The sequence below is a fragment of the Emydura macquarii genome, unplaced genomic scaffold (genome assembly GCF_026122565.2).
Source record: "Emydura macquarii macquarii isolate MOO-44397 ecotype Brisbane River unplaced genomic scaffold, CSIRO-AGI_Emac_v2 contig_2676, whole genome shotgun sequence".
In the NCBI taxonomy this organism is placed as follows: domain Eukaryota; kingdom Metazoa; phylum Chordata; order Testudines; family Chelidae; genus Emydura; species Emydura macquarii.
This window is the reverse complement of record NW_027132813.1, coordinates 28385672-28407134: the sequence shown is the minus strand read 5'-3', so window position 1 is coordinate 28407134 and position 21463 is coordinate 28385672. Positions and strand designations below refer to the sequence as shown.

General features: G+C 43.4%; 1 protein-coding gene across 1 annotated transcript in view; it reads right to left on the bottom strand.

Moving 5' to 3' along the window:
- Positions 1-9077: 9077 nt before the first annotated feature.
- The window catches only part of STON1 (stonin 1), a 45340-nt gene continuing 32954 nt past the window's right edge, over positions 9078-21463 (bottom strand). The window contains exons 3-4 of the mRNA XM_067565114.1: positions 20010-20212; positions 9078-19550 (exon numbers count right to left, since the gene is read on the bottom strand). Coding sequence (XP_067421215.1) covers positions 19476-19550; positions 20010-20212 — 278 coding nt within the window. The 3' untranslated portion in view covers positions 9078-19475. The remainder of the gene's footprint in view (positions 19551-20009; positions 20213-21463) is intronic.

Here is a 21463-nt window from a genome sequence, read left to right as displayed (position 1 = left end):
GCTGGGCTCCCATGATGCACTATGGCAGTTCAAGCAGAGGGGAGACCATGGCACATCATGGAGATGCAGTGCAGCCTAGAAGCCTGATCCAGAAAGAGGAATGAAGGGCTTAAGGCACCTGAACTACAAGTCCCATGAGGCACCACGGCAGCTCAGGCAGATACAGATTAATGTCAAACTAACCTGAAATTAAACATTTTATTTTTATTTTCCAGGAGGGGAATCAAAAAAATTCTGCAAAGTCAAAATTTTCCCATGGGATACTTTATTTTTCATTAAAAAATATTTTGATGGAAAATTAGTGAGCATGCAATGGGGAGTTCGGAGGGCAGTAGCCAGTCAGCGCAGAGAGATTTATGGTAGCTAATCAGAGCATAGGGGTGAAAAGAGGTAGGGTCTATTTCAGTATAATAATTGTGCACCCCATGCTTCCTTCTGTTCATGGGGTAGAGGACAGCTGAAAACCATAGATTTAGCTGGAATAGGACTCTACAGGTGGAAGAGCTAGCAATTAAAAACTCCCTAATTTCCCCTAACACTAAGAAAGGCATGCCATAAGACCCACACATTGCAAAACAATTGAAACTGTTTGCTTATATTTTTATCCCAGTTTCACAGAGTCAGGGAGCCAATGAGGCCAGACAACAGTATGCAGGCACAGGGCCTTTTTGCTGGTGACCCTAATTACTGGCAGATCTTGGGGGAAATCAGTTGATTTTCAGTGTGGAATTTTGGCCTGTCCATAGAGAGAAAGGATTTTGCTCTCAAAATAGAAAAATTGTAGGCAAATATGGAGGCCCTGTAACTTGAAGGTGTACCCTGTACACTTGGGTAGGAAGTGTATACTATCCTGAGGTAAAACTCTGAGGCCATTATCATCTCACAATAGCAAGATGCCTGAAGCTATTGGTTAATACCAGCAACCTCCTATAACTGCACAAATTATTGCCTAAATTTGCATCAGTCTGTCTGTTTATTAATAGAGCAGATTTACCCATTTAGCAGCTTGTTTAGGAAAAAAAAGTTTATTATTCTGAGATAGATAGATATATATTACATACATCTGTTTATCTAGATTACACTCAGATACCCAGTGTCATGTTGTTTTTCTTTTCCTTCCTTTTGAGATTAGATTACATGACAGATATGTGAATATTGTGCAATTTGGCTGTAGGAAGGCCGAGACCCTTCCTCTGGGTGAAATTTCAACTTGGGTTTAGTTTTTAAGGCTTAAAAATGAAGGGATTTTAATGAAAATGCTGACAGCCCCTTAATTATATAGCTAGACTAACACCTACAACTATAAAAAGCAGCAACATCTATAATAGGATTGCAAGCTGAAATCTCACAAATGAGACAAAGAGCAAATGCAATTTTCTACTGAAGTAATTTTGCACTGCAACGGAATATGTTTAATGACACAGACAACATGTGGAATTAAATGGCAGTTGCTTATTCAGCTGTTCTGTATGTCCCACATCAACACAGAAAAAAGGCAAGCATGTTAAATTCTGCTTACAGAGCAGTTTAAATGGTAAAACAAATTTTGAAAACCTAGTATTCACTTGAAGCCGTCGGAGTCTGAAATGCACACCAAGAGAGTCATTTTTCTTGCCAAGTCTGATTGTCTTGTTGTATTAGTAGCCTTCGGGACTTCACAAGGCCCTGAAGGTTGCAGATGGTGACTCTGCAGCTGATTCCAAGCTATTCCGGAGAAAGATTAGCCTGCTGTGTGGGCATCTACCTGCCAGAGAGTTGTGGAGCAGCTTTAGAGCTGGGGAAAGAGAAGTGCAGTAAGAAGAGCTCTGGTAAGTGAGCTCCCCACCTTCCATAGTCTGCAGCTTCCTATAGTGGACCTTTTATAGAAGGACCTCTCCTTCATGCTGGGGTTCCAGAATTTATGAGAGTTCCTTGGAATAGAGTCATATTTGTGCATAACCCCAAGAGGGGAAGAGGGAAATGTCTTGATGGGCTTTACACTAAGGAAATCCTGTTTCCCCTTCACGGAAGCTTTAAGGTCACTGAGATTGCTGAGTAATTTATCATCTTCTCCTTTAGTAGGCCTAAATGAGTATTCTGTGGCTGCTATCATGGAAAAAGTTATACCTCAGAGTAGAGTGCAGCTTTCAGAGATGCTTAGGGATGTAAGTCTGCAGAGCTCCCAAGGGCCAACAGATGCCCAGGATGGTGTCTGATAGACTGGGCCTTACTGCTTTTTAACAGCCACTTGGCATCCTTTCATATACAACTTTTTAGAAATTCCCAAAAAAGTTACTTTTTCATCAGAGACTTGTGCTCACCTCTTTGCTGCAATAAAACTGTGAGACAAAGAATGGCAAACATTACTGAAGAATTATGAGTTTTCACTGAATAGCAAAAATATCCAAGTATGTTCACTTGCACTGAGTGGCTAACCTTGGACTTAGTAAGCTTAAGATAAGTGTCAGTTTGCTGCCTTCTAAATGTCAAGTAAATGATGATTTTACTATAAACACTGAAATTCAGTATTTGTTAACTTTTGCCCCCATTTCACAAATGGGGAAACAGATGCACAACTTATCCAACATCACATATAGCAACACAAGGAACAGAGCCCAGGTTTCATGCCTCCCAGTCTGGTTTCTTATCCCATGGATCATGCTGCTTCCTTTTTATAGTTCCCAAATCAGTCTCTTATAAATCTAAATATTTGGAGAGGACTATGCTGTCAAAATCCGCACCATTTTTGAGTTTATTTAGCAGTATTTTGGGTAGTGTTGCTTAAGGACACATCAAACTTTTGTTTACTGCACAGATTTGAGTTTTTAATTATTTATACTTTTCATTGTACATGTCTAGAAAAGATTTACATTTGGCCAATGAACCTTTATTAATCATTAAAAAAAAAATACACCGCTTTCAGTGCTTTGCATCCATAAACTGAGAAGCTTAGCAAGCATGCATGCTTGGTAACGAATGCCCTCTTCTGTTTAAATTGAGTATTGTTAGTGTAATGGAATACACAGATATACAACTTTCTAAAGCATGTTTTGTGAGCATCAGCTTGCATTAGATTAGTAAAAACAAACATTCTTTAAAAAAGGGAAATGGTTACAAAATGTGGGCAGTAACCATGTGCTTCTGTAGTGTTTCTTTTTTGTTTTAAAGCAACATTGTGTCCGGTGGGTCATGCTGCACTGGAATGCTCAGTCCTTAATTTTTAATAAAAGAGGTGCTGGGGCTTAAGCAATTTTTCCCCCTTCATAACTGACACGGCAAGCCCAGAGATGCTGGGCTATTAATTGCCTAGCCTAGAGGTGCCAGGGCTCAGTGCTGGCAAACCCTGGCACAGATTAAGCACTGGGTACACTCCCTCTGTTTTGAGACGTTCTGGCTCATTTCTGACTTTCCCAGTGCTCCAGGACAGTAGCCAATTTTAATAAGAGACTGCATGTTTTTTGTTAGTAGCACAGCTAAATTTCTTCAGAGCTCTTAGACCTAGTGAGTTGCTTCTCTTTCATTTATCACTTTGTTCCAGTACGTCATCTTTTGACTCCTCCATCTTTGAGAGTTTGTAATATTTATTGCATGATTTAGACTATGTTAGCAGAGAAACACCAGAGAGAACTATCCTCTAATTCAATCTAATTTCAGACTTTAAGGACAATGGGGGAAAAGGGAGAACTCTGATCTGCACAACCTGCTGTCTGAAAAAGGCACTCTGCAGGCACTATTGAATACATTGAATAGACCTCTCCAGTCAAGCTCCACAGTAGCCTTAACACACCTGAAAACTGTAATATGTAGGTTAGCCTAAATAAAGCTGAAAAACCTCCTTAGGTTTCCCTGCCTACCCACTTCCACAGGTATGCCCTATGTGAAGAGGAAGCAGTGAGATAGAAACAGCAATACTGCAGTTGCTTCACCATCCCTATGTACCTGTCTCTGCTTTCCTTCTGCAGTCTTCCTCGTCCTCTTACTTCATCAGTACCCTGGTACTACTCTCCCCCATCCTCTGTCACCTCCCTGAGCTCTCCAGGTCCCACACTTGCCTGCAGTTGTCTCTCTCTCCATACCTCTTCCACAGGGCAAGAATCCATTCTTCCTCTCCATGCCCTCCCTCGCAGTCCCAGTCCACTTTCCCCACTTTTCGCCCACTGGCATCTCCTTCAACTCCACCAGGTCTCTTTCCCTGTCCTGTCCTCTATTGCTTTTATCCTTTTCAAACCAAGAGAGCATCCTTGTCCAAATCCCTCACCACCTGACTAAAACTGCTACCTACTTGCAGCTAATTACTCCAGCTATTTGGCTCCCTTAGCCTTAGAGAGGGAAACATGAAGATCCTTCACATTGATCTAGACCTGTTCTGCTGCTGTCTTTCAAGGAAGGAGAACTAAAATCCTACTGGTCCATCTCCAAGAATATCATGCCAGCAACCCCTCTGCACCCATCCACCACGAAGGACCCGCTATAGATGAACGGGAAGGATGACTATGGACCTTCATTTTTCTGTTTTTAAAGAACTACAAAATAACTGTATATAACTGTAGAAGAGAACAGAATTGTTAGGGGTTGGAGTGGACTGGGAGGGCAAAAATCAGCATATTTCCCATTGCATTTGATCTCATTATGAGATATTTAGTTTAGTGGGTGATCTTCATACTGCACCTCTGTGGGCTTCGAAGCTAAAAAATAGCAGAGGAACTTGTTCTCATCAATGCCAATCTACCATGACTGGAGTTGAGTTCACTAATTTAAAGAGGAGTAGATTTGAGTTCATCAATTTAACAGTGGCCATAGTGATTCTATCAACAGGAAGCAGTGTTTCTGCAGAGGACTGTCATACTGGTATTTGCTACTATCAAAACTGTCATTTTAAAACTATTTTTAATGTATTCCTTCTGCAAAAAATCAATCAGTAATTCTCAGCCATAATAGAGTCCTTGTCAAATAATTCTTATTGCATCTTTTTGGAACACCACCTGGAGACAACAATAATAAAGCCAAAGAAAAATGTTTAAAAGCAACATATCCACAGATACAGTTAAACACACATTTGACAGACAAATACTAGACTCTGTGCAAACCCTTAATATCAGATTACTTGTGCTCAGAAAACTTATACTAAGATTTGTTTCGGCTCTGAATGACGACGATAAATCCTTGTCACTTTTGGCCACGGTAACGTCTCTCATCTGTGGTCTTTCCTTGATCGTCCATGCATTGTATTATTATTATTATTGCCTAATTCTTAAATATAGCGCTTTCAGTCAATAGAGCTCAAAGTGCTTTAGAATCCCTATTTTAGAAATTAGGAAACTTAGGCACAGACAGATAAAGTGACTTGGCCAAGGTCACCCAGCAGGCTAGTGGCAGGGCCAAAAGGAAAACCCAGATCTCCTGAGTTGCAGGGCAATACTCTATCCACTAGGCAACACTGCTTCTCCTCCACACCCTACCTCTTTTGTACTGACTGTAGCCCTGGAAATAATTACTCCCTTATGAAAGATTCCTCCCTTATGAAACAGATTCCTCTGGCCCTTGATTTTCAGCCAATTTGATTTGTAACCTTACAATTTGATTTGTAACCTTTTCTTAGAGGTCAGTGGTTTATTTAGGTCTAAGGGACATACTACATGAATTTTCATCCCAGTCTCTGACCACAAAGATCTCAAATAAAACCAACATTTATAGAAAGAAAGGGAAAATACCATATCAAAATAAAGTGTATGAAAATAAATCTACCCCTTGGCTCAGTAAATCTAGACAGATGCACAAAAAAAATTAATGACAGAGAGAGCAGAAAATAAGATGCTCACACCTTTAATATGGTTTACTGGCCCCTCACGGGCTGTTAAAGGCTCACTGTTGCTCCCGCACTGGTAAGCTGTGCTTGAGCCTGTCAGGTTCTCAGAGTCCCATGGCACAGTGAGTTCCCGTGACTTCTTCCTATGAAACTCATGCCACCTGAATCATCCCAGGGCACCTTTGACATAACGATGTTAAGCTGCATTGCCATATTGATCATATAGTTCTTGGGAAGCCTAATGTTTGTGCAGGTGCACTTACTTGTGGAACTGGATTAATCTCCCTTTCCTGCACAGATTTGGGTTCCCAATACCCAACTGTATGTGCCATTTCATTCAATATTGTATAGAACTCCATTTTCATGTATGACATATGGAACTATTTGAATTTATATGACCATGTCTGAAGCCCCACACCATTAACACTAACAACATAATTAGCAGTCAGTGTTCAGTGTGTCTTCTTTGAACCTGCTGCTCTGCTGAAGTTGATTCAGTTAACGTGTAAATAGTTCTTGCTGATTTGAGCTGAGAGAACATGCCACCTCTTCCCTCCAGACAGTGATTCTTGGCCAAATTGTTTTGACTTCTGGCTTTAGATGACCTCTCTAGATTCTCAAGTTTAAAGAGGTTAGGTTCTAATTTCTAATAATTGTATTTTAATAATCATTTCTACTTTACATCAAGTATGAATTCTTGACACATGAAAGTCCATCTCTAGGGACAGTCCAACAAGGCTACAATGATTGGCCTTCTGGATTTCCTTAGATTTAAAAACCTAACTTGCCTCTTTAATCCCACCCATTTTAGAGGAAAATAAGTTTCACACGTCTGGTTTGCTCTACTTCTGATGTTCTGGGCTTTGGGTGATTGTCTCACTGGTGGTCCCTGTTGTCTTGATTTGCTCTTCGTCCATGGCTGAACAGCTCCTGCTGGTGATCACACACACACCACATCCCCCCCATTATGCACACACATACAAAGTATCTGTGTGAGGCTTCTTTCACACCTGGCTGTTCCCCAGCTAAGTGTTCAAGCCACTCTTTCCCTCATCATTAGCCCAGCTATTTCCAACATCCAGTACTCAATAGCTTTCCTGGTCTCTCACAGCTACACTACTGCTTTGCTACAAGGCTGTTCTTCCATTCTCAGTCCTGTTCGAGGCCAGCTTCTTCTCAGTCCTCCAGGCCAAATGCTCCTCCTGTTCTCTAGCTGTGGTTCATGCATCAGGCTGTGTGACCTGGCCTTCTCTCTGCAGCTAGCTCCCATGCTGCTGCTCACACACCCATGCTAGCCCTCTGCCTGCCAATTCCTTTTTCTGATCCTCGTCACTTTTGATCGTACTCTCTACTAGCGAGATAAAGATCTGGGTTCCTGCCCCTCACAGGATGTCTTGTAGTTCAATCTTTTTTCAGTCAGGTCACTCTCAAAAGGGGAGAGTGGGAGGGAAAGTGTACCCTGTATTGAGCCAACAGATTCATCACAATGCTGTATGATGGGAGACTGCTAATAATGGCCCAAATTCTTACCCACAAGTAGAACCATGCAGTCGCATTGGTGTCAGTAGAATTGAAAGCAGGATGTAATTTTTTTTTAAATTATTATTTCTTCCAAAGAGGCTTCTCTACTTTGGGTTTGAACATCTCTTATAACATGTCGTGTTTATTATGGCAATAATTTACAAACTTCAACTGCTGCTAAAAAAAAAAAAAAAGGTAGGATTTAAAATAATGGCACAACTTGTACCAGAAAAGTGTTCCAAAAATAAATAGTTTAACCTGTTTATTTGTATTCCAGCAATTTCACAGCACTCCTTTCCACACACCTAATTTATCATATAGCTCACAGAGATTTATATGTAGCCCACATTGCATAATCATCAATTGTGATCTCTTTGTACAGTTCCTGGAACATTGCAGCCCCAAGGTCTGCCATAATGCATGTAAAAGATGAATAGTAATAGCAGCTTTTCCATGAGGGAGCTATGCTGAATAAACTATCCCAGATGGTGCCAGTACTAGCCCATTGGGGGCCCTAAACAGGAATATTTTTGGACCCCTTCCCCCCAACACACACACAATAAAAAGCAAATAGGGGGCCTCCTTGAGTTGCTCCGGGCCCTAAGCAAGTGCTTAGTCTGCTTATGCCTAGCACCAACTCTGGCTCTAGATCACAATGTACCTGTTATGTGCACATTCCACTCCAAAAGAGCAGCAGGAAGACTTCATTGAACAGATTGGCTGCCACACTAAGGACTTAGAAGCACAGCAAAAATGTTGTTAATTTTTAATGAGCACATGTGCAGCTAAACTGAGTTACAGTGACTCATTTACCATTTAGATGTAGAATTACTGATGGTTATCTTCTCTGGAGTTTGATTTCAATATAGCAAAAGTACAAGGGAATGAGACAATATTTGCTTGATATCAAGATCGTTTAGTATGAAGTGATTCACTGGGTTTAATGTAATTGGCATTGTGGATGCTAACTACATTTCTCAGTATATCAGAGAGTGGTCTGCTGATTTCAATAAGACAGGCAATTTCAATAATACAGGATAGCATGACAACTATGATGAATGTGCAAATAGTTTCAATCTTCAGGAAATTCTCACAGGTATAGTTCCTGTGAGATACTGGGGAAATTGTCTAATCTGTTGTCTGATTTGGAGGTATAGTTTGAGACATGTTTCTTAGGTAAATTAATCCCTGGTTTTAGTTGGCTAAATTATTTAATTTTGTGTTCAGAAACATTTTTCTCTAGGATCTAAATGCACTTCTAAGAAGTTCTATTCAATTACACCATTAACACTGAGGGCCTCTTTTTGCCAGGAGTTAATTTAGTCCTGGGTGTTTATGCTTTGTTAATCCAATTCTTTGAAATAAGTGCCTTCAAATCTCTGGCACATTCACACATTTCCACATGGTGGTACTGCTAGGCCATAACAATTCATTCCATGTTGTCCATAAAACTTGTCAACATTTTAGGAAGTGTTTGTTCTCTAGGTTATGGTCAAGTATCTCAGAGAATTTGGAGGAAATGTTGGATAGGAGGAGCCATGGGAGTCTTATTTTTAGCATGTTGTGCTAAAAGTCCAGCTACCCAGTGATCCAGTTTACCCAGCAGTATTGAAAACCCAGGAGGAATGACCCTACACTCATTCATATAGAATGAAATCCTCTTAATGGTAAGGTGCTATACATAGTGATAAAGAAAACTATCTATTTTAATTCTATTAACTATAAAATCACCTTAATTAAAATATTCAATAAGGAAAAACAAAAACCGTGCTAGTTTGAAATATGACTTTTATTTAAAAAAATCAATATGCAGGGTACAATATTTTGTTACAGGATTATCAGTTTGATCTGTTTTGTACTTATACTGACAGAACAAAATTATTTTGAATTATGAATAATATTGATTTATAGTTATTTATAAATTATCAAAAAGGACAGCTGAATATTACTAATGTGAGTAATTAGATAGTTATAGCTGTTGGTCAGCAAAGACAAATACAGTTAAGACAGATATAATTAAAAATTATAATTAAAAAAAATTATAATTAAAAAATGGTTACTGACCTCCCATAACTGCTGTTCTTCGAGATGTGTTGCTCATGTCCATTCCATGTCAGGTACACGGGCGTCACATGCACCGCTGCTTAAGATATTTCTCTCAGTGGTATCCATAGAGCCGGCTCTAGCGCCCTCTGCAGTGGCACACATATGCATTGGTATAAGGAGCGCTGCTGATCCCTCCCCTCAGTTCCTTCTGGCCGGAACTCTGACAGAGAGGTCATGGAATGGAGCATGAGCAACACACCTCGAAGAAAAATGGTTACGGAAGGTCAGTAACCGTTTTTTCTTCTTCAAATGCTTGCTCATGTCCATTCCATGTCAGGTGATTCACGAGCAGTACCTCTGGAGGTAGGCCAGGAGTTCACATAGGTGCCACCTGTAATATACTACTCTGCCAAAGCCAGCATTGTCCCGAGCCAATTGAGTGATGGCATAGTGGGATGTGAAAGTATGAATAGAAGACTATGTTGCGGCCCTGCAAATGTCCTGTATTGCAACTTAAGCTATGAAATCTGCTAACGAAGCCTGTGGAATGGGCTGGCAGAGCGTCAGGAGGCACGACCAGCGCCGGCTTAACATATTCTGCCACCCTAGGCAAAATAAAAACATGCACCCCCCCCCCCCCCCAACTGAAAAATTTGAGCAGGGGGTGTCCTCTTTCTTGTCAATTTCACCACTGGGCTAGAGCAGTGAAATTAACAAGAAAGCCAGGGGCAGCTGGAGGGAGCCTAGCTCTGGGAGGGGACAGGGCAGCTGCTGACCACCGCCAGCACCAGTCGCCGGGACCCAGCGGGATGCAGGCGGCTGCAGCGCACCTGCCTGCTGGGAGCGGGGATCAGGTGGGAGGCAGGTGGCTGCTGCCAGGGTCCTGGCTGTGAGTGGGGACCGCGGGGACCGGGCGGGAGGTTGCAGCCCGCCTCCCAGCTGGGAGCAGAGACAGCTGCCCACCTCCAAGCTGTGCCTGGGGACCGGGCAGGAGGCAGACAGCTGTCCCAGGATCCTGGCTATGCACCACGACCTGGCAGGGCGCTACAGCCTGCCTCCCGACTGCATGTCGAGCCCGGGCAACGTGCTGCTGGGTGGGAGGTGGGCAGCTGCAGCCCACCTCCCGGCTGGGAGCAGACACAGCCACCCACCTCCCTGCTGGGATCAGGCGGCTGCCCCTGTGTCCTGCCTGTGTGCTGGGACCTGGCGGAAGGCAGGCAGCTGCAGCCCAGCTGCCGCCCTTTACTTTTTGCCCATTTTGCCTAGCGGTAAGGCTGGGCCTGGGTGTGACTTTTGCCTAGTTGTAACAAGCTCATATGCAGGCTGTAATCCAGGAAAAATCCTCTGGGATGAAATTGGTAGACCTTTCATTCACTCTGCAACCATGATGAAAAGCTGGGTGAATTTTTGAAAGGGCTTAGTTCTTTCAGTATAAAAAGCTAGTACTCACCTGACATCCAAAGACTGCAGGTGTCTCTTCACTAGAGCTATGAGGCTTTGGAAAGAAGACTGGATGACATGAAATTGTAATACCCTCTTTGGTAGAAATGCAGGGCGAGGACGCAGCTGAACTGTATCATGGTAAAACACAGAATAAGGAGGTTCTGATGTTAGGTCTCTGATTTCGGAAACTCGTCTTGCCGAAGCGATTGCTACAAGAAAGGTCACCTTCCACGACAAGTGAACAAGAGAGTAGGATGCCATGGGCTAACAGGGAGGCCCAGTGAGTCTGGACAAGACTAGGTTGAGGTCCCATGGGGCAACTGGGTTCCTGATCTGTGGAAAGAACCTCTCCAAGCCTTTTAGGAAGCTGGCCATCATCTTATGGGAGAAGACTGATCTGCCCTGGTCACGTGGGTGAAACATTGAGATTACTGCTAGGTGTACTCTGATTGACAACAACAGGGCCTTGATGTTTCAAATGGAGTAAATACTCCAGAATGGAGTGTAATGGCATCTGGGTCAGGAAGAAGTTCCAGTGAGCCGCTCGGCAGGAGAAGCATTTCCATTTCACCAGGTTCCTAGTGGAGGGTTTCCTGCTTTCTAAAAGGACTTTCTGAACTTGGGTGAGCAAGCCTGCTCCTCAAGGTTTTACCATGCACCATCCATGCCATCAGATGTAAGGAGGTGAGGGCTTGGATGCAGCAGTTGACCGTGGTCCTGCAAAATCAAGTCCAGAAAGTCCGGGAGTGTCCAAGGGGTTGCCACCACTAGATCCAGCAACATGCCGAATCAGTGTTGACAGGGCCATGCTGGAGCAATCATTATGACTTGCACTTTGTCCCTCTTGATCTTTATGAGAACTTTGTGGATGAGAGGGTTCGGTGGAAAGGCATATATCAGGTCTTCTGACCACTGCAGGAGGACTGCGTTGGGAAGTGAGCCACTGTCGAGCCCCTGCAGGGAAGAGAAACGGTGACATTTCCTGTTCTGCTTGGTTGCAAAAAGGTCCACCGCTGGGGAGTTCCCCATCTCTGGAAGATGAGCTTGACTACCTCCGGGTGGTACAGACCACTCATGGCGAGAAGAGAAGGACCTTCTGAAGCAATCTGCCAACGTATTCTTGATCACTGGGGGTATGAGGCTTCTAGGTGGATCGCATGTTCCATGCAAAAGTCCAACAGATAGAGTGCCTCTTGGCAGAGGACTGAGGATCTTGCTCCCCCTTGCTTGCTGATGTAATACATTGATGCCGTATTGTCTGTCAACACCTGTACTACTTTCCCCAACATCTGGGGAAGGAACACTTTGCAGGCTAGTGGAATTGCCCTAAGCTCTCTGATGTTTATGTGCAATGTCAATTCCTCTGTGAACCAGAGGACTTGGGTCTTGAGGGGGCCGAGGTGGGCTCCCCACCCTAAGTCCAGGGCATTTGACACCAAGGAGAGCATCAGGCAGGGGGCTGAAAAGGGGACCCCTTTTGCCACGTGGGCAGGATTCATCCACCATACCAATGAGGTAAGTATTTGAGGCAGTATCATAAGGATCATGTCAAGGTTGTGTCTTGCCGGGGAGTAAACCGCCACTAGCCGCGTTTGGAGTGGTCTGAGGCGTAACCTTGCGTGTTGTACCACATAAGTATATGGTGTCATGTGCCCAAGAGGTCTGAGGCAAACTCTCACTGTGGTGAGCGAGTGACTGACTTGGGTGACTAGCTCTGATATGGCTTGAAATCTGGCTTGTGGCAGAGATGCTCTGGCCAGGATAGAGTCAATGACTGCCCCGATAAACCCTATCCTCTGCACTGGTACTTATTTGATTTCTGTTTGTTTACCAACAGACCCAGCTCTTGGCAGGTGGCCCATAGTACCATGATACCATGCTGGACCTGAGCTTTCGAATGACCCTTGATAACCCAGTCATCGAGATAAGGGTAAATTTGTATTCCCTGATGTCTGAGGTAGGCCACAACTTTGCCATACATTTTGTAAACACTTTTGGCGCTGTTGATAGGCCAAATAGAAGGGCCATGAATTAGTAGTGGTTGTCTCCCACCACAAACCGTAAGAACCGTCTGTGGCCATGGAAAATGGAAATATGGAAGTATGCATTCTTTAAGTCAAGGATAGTGAACCAGTCTCCAGGATCCAGGAAGGGGATGATGGAGACCAGGGAGACCATATGGAACCTCAGCTTATTGAGATACTTGTTGAGGTGATGTAAATCTAATATGGGCCAAAGGCCGCCTCTGGGATTGGAACGCAACAGGAGTAGAACCCTTTCCCTCTCAGTTGCATGGAACTTCCTCTACAGCCCTCACCTGTAGGAGAGCTTGCACCTTCTGGATGAGAAATTGCTCACGAGAAGGGTTCCTAAAGAGGCATGGAGGTGGGGGGTGGAAGGCGGGATCGAAATAAACTGAAGAGTGGACCCCAGTGCAATGGTGCTTAGCGCCCACTAGTCCGACTTTATAGCTGCCCATGCAGAAAGGTAGGGTGAAAGGTGGTTTGAAAAGAAGGGGAGGGTTGGATCCTGGGTTAAGTCTGTTAGGTTACCCCCAGGAGCACCCTCAAAAGGCCTGCCTTCCTCAGGATTGGTAGCACCTTGAGCCCAACTGGGAGGTGCTGGCAGGGGTTTGACTTTGACGGCTCTTATAGACCCTGTTCTTTTTCCTATAGGGCTCGCTCCTGGCCTGGCATGCGAACCACTGTGGTTGCTGGGGCCTGAAGTGCTTCCTGGAAGCAGGTGGAGTGTACAGGCCTAAGGAGTGGAGAGTGGCTCTGGAATTTTTCATCTGTGCAGCCTGGCGCCAGTTTGGTCAGAGAACAGCACTGCACCATCAAAGGGGAGGTCCTGGATGGTCTGTTGAACCTCTGCAGACAGGCTGGATGATTGCAGCCACAAGGTCCTTCTCATTGAGATGGCTGATGCCGTTGTTCTTGCCATCCAGCTGGCCGTGTCAGAGGCTGCTTGTAGAGAAGCTCAAGCCACTGTCTCACCCTCCTCCAATATGACCACAAATTCCTGCCTGGACTTCTGGGGCAAGGAGATATTCAAACCCTTTGGCAGGCACATAATATTTTTTCTTGACCCTTTTAGATGTAGGGGGCAGAGAGGAGGGAGTTTGCCATAAGGCCTTGACAAGTTTAACAACTGCTTCATGTGCGGGAAGGGCCACTCTTGAAGGTGCTGCTGCTGCCAGGATATCAAAGAGCGCGTCAGCAGACTCCTTCAACTCCTCTGCCTCTAAGCACAAGTTGCGGCTGCCCTCTTGAGTAGCTCCTGGTGCGCTCTAAAGTTGTCCTGCAGGACCGTGGCAGAAAGACCCACTACCATCTCATCAGGCGAGGGTGGAGTGGGCGACTGTTCTTCTGCAGCTGTGGTTGCCTCTTCTAGGGCTACCACTGTAGCCTCCGCAGCTTGGTCTGGTTCCTCATCCAAGTCTGGAGGGTGGGAGGGGTGCGATACTGTCCACTGAGCATCGCAGATGTTCCCGAGATCGACTGTTGCACCTGCAACCCTGGGGCAGAAGGGAATCCCCATGGGTTCCAGAATTGTCATGGCCCAGGCCATTGAGTCGGTGGTCACGAGACCGGTGTAACAGGTTCCAGCAACCACTACCGGAGCATCGATGACCGACAAGGGGCCAGAGACCGGCATCAGGAATCTCTGCAGGCCCCCCATCATGGGCTTGCACCGGGAGACATTCTTAGCCGGTGGTACCAGCATGGGATCCTGGCACAGAGGTCTCTCCTCCCGAAAAGTGGGCGGCCAGGGAGTGAAAGCAAGTCCTTGGCCACTTGAAAGGCCTCAGGTGTGATGGAACTGCGAGGTGCTGAGTGCCACTACCGCTGCCAGGAATCAGAGGCGGGTCCCAGGGAAGACTGAGAGCTCTGATGGGAGAGGCTGTAGCTGACCTCAGCTCCAGGGAAGATGAGCAGCCCAGCATGGATCTCAGCAGGCTTGTCCCTGCTCCCTTTTTGTCCTTCTTAGAGGCCAGGGAATGCCCTCTTCCGGCGCGCAGCTTCTTATGATGTTTCTTCAATACCAGGGATGGTGACCGGGGCTGGGATGAACTCGGTGCAGACAGGGTACTCTGAGTTGACCCCGAAGTGCTGGGTGCAGAGTCCGAGTGGCCCAGCTTGGAGTCTGGTCTAAGAGCTGACTCCATCAGGAGCATTCTTAACCCGATGTCCTGGTCCTTTTTAGTGCGCGGTCTGAAGTTTCTGCAGATCCTGAACTTATCCCGGATGTGGGTCTCACTTAAACTGCTCTGGTGAGCATCATTTATGGGCAGGGCTTCTTACATGAAGCACATGGTTTGAAGCCCTGGAACCACGGCATGCCCAGTCTCTGGAGCTATATCCCTGCGGGACTAACTACAACCATATATAAATTGCTAACTCTAGCTAATTAACTTATCTAACAAAACTCTATACCCTAAAGCAAAAGATGAAACCACTGGTAGTATTGCTTGCCAAGGCAAGGATTTTCCAGCACTATCACGGGCAGTAAGAAGGAACTGTGGGAAGGGGGTCAGCATCCCTTATACCAGCGCATATGCACGCCACTGCAGAGGGCGCTAGAGCTAGCCCTATGGATACCACTAAGGGAAAAATCTCTGGCACCGGTGCATGTAGCGCACATACACCTGACATAGAATGGACATGAGCAAGCACGCGAAAAAGTATTATGTCATATCAAGTAGGCTTAACTAGATGGAACACATGAAAGCATACATTTTTTTTTCTTTCAAATGTTGGTCAGTTTGGACAGTTAATGTTGTATAATCTAGAAATATGCAAAAAACAAGCAGCGTGGCACTTCCTTTAATGGAATGCATTATCATATTCCTGTCTAGAGAAGGGCAATAGAAATGGCAGCTAGAGAACCATCAACAAGTATTATAGGGTTGCTACATGGATATCCAGTAACAATCAATCAGTTTCCTCTCTTTTGTTCTCTTTCCTAGTTGAAACACACAAGCATTGCAGGATGCTTATTTATAAGAGCCAAGAATTTTCTACTGGGCATTTCTTTGTCCATAACTACTAATCTTTGTTTCTCCTTATTGTTAGAGACTCAGATCCAAATTCCATTGTGTCAATTTAAAGATTTTCATTGACTTCAATGGGAGTTTGACTGAGCCCATAACTACTGTATGTCAAGTGCTTGTCACACATAATAATGCTGTGAAAAGAAATCCAGTTTGTTACCGCCTCTGTTTGAGCAAATAACACTTGTGTACTTGTTGTAAATAAACAAATTACACTAAGAAAATACCCTACTCTGCACCAGTGATTTCTGCTCCAAATGTAAAACTCACCAGCAAGATCCCCAAATTCTGCTGCCACTTGGCAAAGGAGAGAGAGTAGGAGACAACTGAAGTATCACCGATATTGCTCTTTGGTACCTGTTAATAAACGTTGACATTTTAAGTGACCAATGTAGCTGGATGAATTTAAGTACCCATAGCATTTGTTGGAGCCGAGCATAGGGCAGACATGCTGTGCTAACTTCCCCACACAACTCTGTCAATACTCTTCAGTGATGACTTGTAACTTCCAGTCCTGCGCTACTGTTGACTAGATACTGATCATCGTGCCTGATTATACCAGGTGTCCCTAGTGTGAATTTTCTCCCCAAACATATGAACCCCAGGGTTTTTAAGCTGAAAAGCCAGTGAATTTACTCATTGTGTCACCACCCACAGGAGTTTCATTGGAAATTTTAAACAATTAAGCCTTAAAAAATCAGAACTTTGATCATAACAAAATAAAGCCAGACTGGCAAAAATTTTCTTCTGGGTTAAAAACACAAAATCCCTAAAGGATATATATCCCTAAAGTATAAATATGACCATCAATTTGAAATTGTGTAGCCTTTGGCTGAATTAATTAGGAGAATTAAAAATTAATAACTTTGCATGAAGCAGACTACATTTCTTTCCATGTAGATATATTGCTTTGGAATGAATGCACCAAGATCCCTATCCAATTCCTATTAAAGTCAATGGAGAGACTCATAGGCCTAAGCTATAAATTCAAGATTTTTGTGATGCTGATCTTTTGTTATAAATGGATCAACAAGAAATTTAGGGCCCATTCTCTTTTACACCATAGTAGACACAAGGCAGACTCACCAATGGGTCAGGAGACTTATGGAGTAGCTGCAAACAGCTTAGGCCAGGGAAAGCTGTAGGCCTTTTTTTGAGGGACCAGACTAGGAGAAGCTCCAGTGCTACCAGTTGCCTGTTAGGCAGATCATTGGGAATAGCAGGCAAATGACACAACAAAAAGCCATCGATCCCAAAGGAGTTGGTCTGTGAGGGTACCAAAGATGAGGTGCTGCAGGCCAAGGATCAGAAAGAAGAAGGGAGGCCCAGTAGCCAAACAGAGATAAGGGCAGAGAATTCAGAGAACAGAAAAAGGACTGCAGCTCCTATCTGCAAAGGCAGAAAACAGGGGCTAATGGTCAAAGCATGCTCCTAAAGGGCCAGGCTTTAAGCACTGGACTGTTTCTGAACTTGAAATTGACAAGGTCAAACCAATAATCAGAACAGGACATGCAAATTTACCTTCATATGAGAATGACTTGTGCAGGTGGCCATGCTATACATCTAAGCAGAAGAGTATTTTGCTTCATCTATCCTTCGGTACTGGAAGAGGTTGTACTGTACATGTACTGTAGGTCAGTGTTTATGATTGATCAAAATGAACTGCAGAATTCTGTTTCAACAAAATAAATGTTGTCCTAGAGTACACTGTGTCATTTAATTCAACAGATAACTAAATAAACCAAAATTAAATAAGAATAAAACAAATGGATTAATAATATTTAAACTACTTGAATATGACTTGAAGGTGTTAATAGCTTTTTCAAGTCAAAACATATACAGAAAATGCACCCTCTGAGAAACAGTTTGCCACACAGTATCTCAATGTAGTGCTCACTTGAAATTATAACATAATTTGCCAATAAAATGGGATTTATAAAGAAGCCAAAATATCATAATAGACTATTTGGGATGGAACTTTGGTAATACTGTACACCTAGAACCGACCCTTAGGAATTAGAGAAGAATCGATTATCCATTTCATTCTTTTTCGAATTGGGGAATAAAGTCAGTTGTGCTGAACTGAGTTCGTGATATGGACTTCTGTTTCCCCACATTAATAGTTTATTCATAATCTATCCTGAGTATTTCCACTTTGGGGAAATACACTAATGTGAATTTTTAGTTAGCGTCCCAACAGTTACAGCAATGACAAAATATAAAGTGATTTTAGTGCATTATTATATTTTTATTCTGAAAGGATTTAGGTTCTGAGGAAGGATAATTTTAAGGGAACTGTAAGAAAACAACATCTTTTTGAATTAATCAGACTCTCTTCTAGCCTCATAGTACAACACACAGATAGATCCAAAAGAGACAGAGTATGAGGGGAAGCAGGAAGATGCGTCCCAAATTCAATCAACACATTCAAAATTTGGTTAACACTGTGGTATGTAGGCAATAGTTCAAGCTGCCACTGACCTTTGAAAAATTACAACCATGATTTCCTCCAATATCAGGCAAGTCTTCTTGTTCCAACATTTTTTTCCCTGCAGCAAATTCCTTTATAGCTGGCAACGTAAGGACAAATCTCACTTTCCATGTATGTTTACATTCCCCTCTGTCTTACAGTTTGTCAAGGCAGAGATGAAGTACAGGCTCTAGTTTCAAATCAACATTTGGTACTTGAACTTGAAAGACGTCCAAAATAACAAAAACAACTGGTAGTGATTAGCCACCTTAACAACTCATAGGACCAGATTCTCTGCTGGTGTTAATTAGCATAGCTGCATTGAACTTACCGGAGCTATGCTGATTTCTGTCAGCGAGAGCCAGGCCTTGTTCATTGTCCGAGGCATTGAAATACATTAGCCTCACCTTGGCATGGGAATTTCAATCAACCCTGCCATGCCCTTTGGCCTGAGACTTTGACCTGAACAATCCTAGAGGAAACAGTGAGAGCAACATTAGCAGCCCCAGAAGGGAGAGAATTAGAAGTGTTATTCCTGAGGACGTTCTCTCACTCCACTTTATGTGGAGGCTCTTATTGGGAAATAAGTGTATGGCCTGTGCTGCTCACAAACATGGAGAGGAACATATAGTATTTACGAACTGCACTCAAATACGCAATTGACCCTGCTGTGTCCTACCCACGTGCTGGCATGTGCCTTAAGTATTTTGGATGTTTTTATTGTTAAATGCCCAGATGGCCAACTGAAATGAACTTTTGGAGAATAGTAACATTTGTTTTCAACATGGAGCGTGAGACCACTCACAAGTGATAGATACTTTGCCGAGAAATACATTACAGTCTGTACACTAAAGGCTCAGTCTTGCAAACCTAGAACTGTACGATCAATCCTTACTCACACCAGTAATCCCACAGTGGGCTGCTCACTTGAATTAAGCTTAATTAAATGACTAACAATTTGCAATATCAGACCCAGAAGCATTACAGAAATTGTGAGCAGTGCATTTCAACTACTGCATTTATCGTACACTAGATCAATGCACTTTTTCTTACAACACATTTATACTTTGGAAATTAATTCCCACTAACATTTTCCTCAGTTGTTTTCATATTTAAAAAACATGTTAACAGTATATTAGAATGCCTCTTGTCTCCTTTTATTGCATTAGGCAGTTGCCAGCCTTATCTGGGTCTTCTCCATCCAGCCTGATCCACTTCTTTTCAATTTCAACCTATGGTTAGAAAAAATATATATAAACACACACATGTATACAAACACATACACACATACAACATTAGCAAATGATTATTAGAAGTATTAGAAGCCTGATCATGCACTACTGAAGTCAATAGGATTTTTACATGGACTTCAGTGGCCGCAGAATCAAGGCCTAGAGATGGAGGCCTGAAACACAGGACTCAAGATTTAATGGATTTCAAATCACCACACCCAAAATTTGTTTGAAGGGGAAAAGGGAGGTTTGGTTTTGCTTGTCTGCTTTGGGCCCCATCTCTAAGAATCGTGTATTCAGATAAAGGATATGCTTTTATTAAATGCTTCTTATGTTCAAAGCCATTAAGCCAACAAATAAATGAATGCAAGATCATATGCTTAAAATGTAAGTCACACACACTTTGTAAATGGTGTATTAGAGTAAAAAGACAGCAGAAAGCAAAGAAGTGAAGAATACCTGGCAGTTGTAGCAAGTTTTCTGGTTCACATGTTTCTGGGGCTGAACATCACTCTCTATGCCCAGCGATTTTACTTCAGTCCCTGAGGCACATGCATCAAGCATGACAAACTGTACAGTAGCAAATGGATACCAGTCAGAAGGTATTTCCTGGTCTGATCCAAGTTCTAGTTTGTAAGACAGACTGTGTGGATGATCTGGACCTTTGAAAAGAAAAATCACAGTTCATTAATTTCTCTCCATTTTTAGTACATGGTTAATCTGTTAACTAGGTATGGTAGCACGATCTTTTAGTAAATTATAGTTGCTATATAATGCAAGATTACTCTATTATCTATCTAGCTATTTATAAAATGCCTAATCTTTTGGTATTTAGGCACAAGATTACACCCTTTATCATTTTCTGCCTATTTCAACGTATTTCTACAGCAGTCATCATAGCTCTTTTAAATCAATTTGCACAAAGGTCACCAAAATCCGTAGAGGGCTGGATTAAGGGATAGGCACTATAAACCTGTGCCTAGGGCCTCGGCTCCTAGACCCAAGTAATTACATTAGAATCTCAGCTTTCCTTTTAAAAATGATTCAGTTTCTATCTCTCATGGGTGCAAAGAAATGCTTGAAAACATGACCCAAGTGTAACCATGCAGTGCTGTCTGCCAAGAGCCTGAAACAACAGCCCTGAGATGGATGAATTACCCTATGCATCTCAATGGAATGTTAACTCTGAGGCTTGGTCTACACTTAAAATTTAGATCGACATAGCTATGGCACTCAGTGGAGTGAAAAAATCCACCCTGAGTGCCATAGCTATGCCAACCTAAGGCCCAATGTACACACAGCTTGGTCGATGGAAGACGCTTCCAATCGACCTAGCTACTGTTGCTGGGGGAAGTGGACACTACACTGGCAGAAAAACCCTTTCCATTGCTGTAGTCTGCATCTACACTATGAGTTTACCAAAACAGCATAGCTATGGTGCTGTTGCTATGCTTCTGTAGCACTTACAGTGTAGACATGGCCTAAGACCCACTGCTCTGGGCAGCTTGCCAATGCCCCCCTAAGAGTATAGCAGGAGGACAAGAGTGCAGTGCAGAGCGCCACCTGGCCAAGTTAGGTACACCTCAACTGCTGAGATAAGTCTGGGGGGAGCCTGCTGCTACCATGTACACCTCTCCAAGATGGGGGAGAGGGGACCTCTGCTGCCAACTTTGCTTTTCCAAAATGGAGGGGAGGAATCTCATGCCACTGTCCCTGACTTTCTACAATGGCATGGGGCCTCCAGCTGCTGCACAGGGGTTAGAGCCAAATTGCCTTCATCTGTTCCTGGATCCTATACTTCAGTTTTAAAACAACAACTTGGGAGATGCAGAGGAGTTCATTTTTCCTTTCGTTAGGACACAAGCACTTCAGGGTGAACGCCTAGGTTTCCAAAAGCATTGAAATCAGCACGT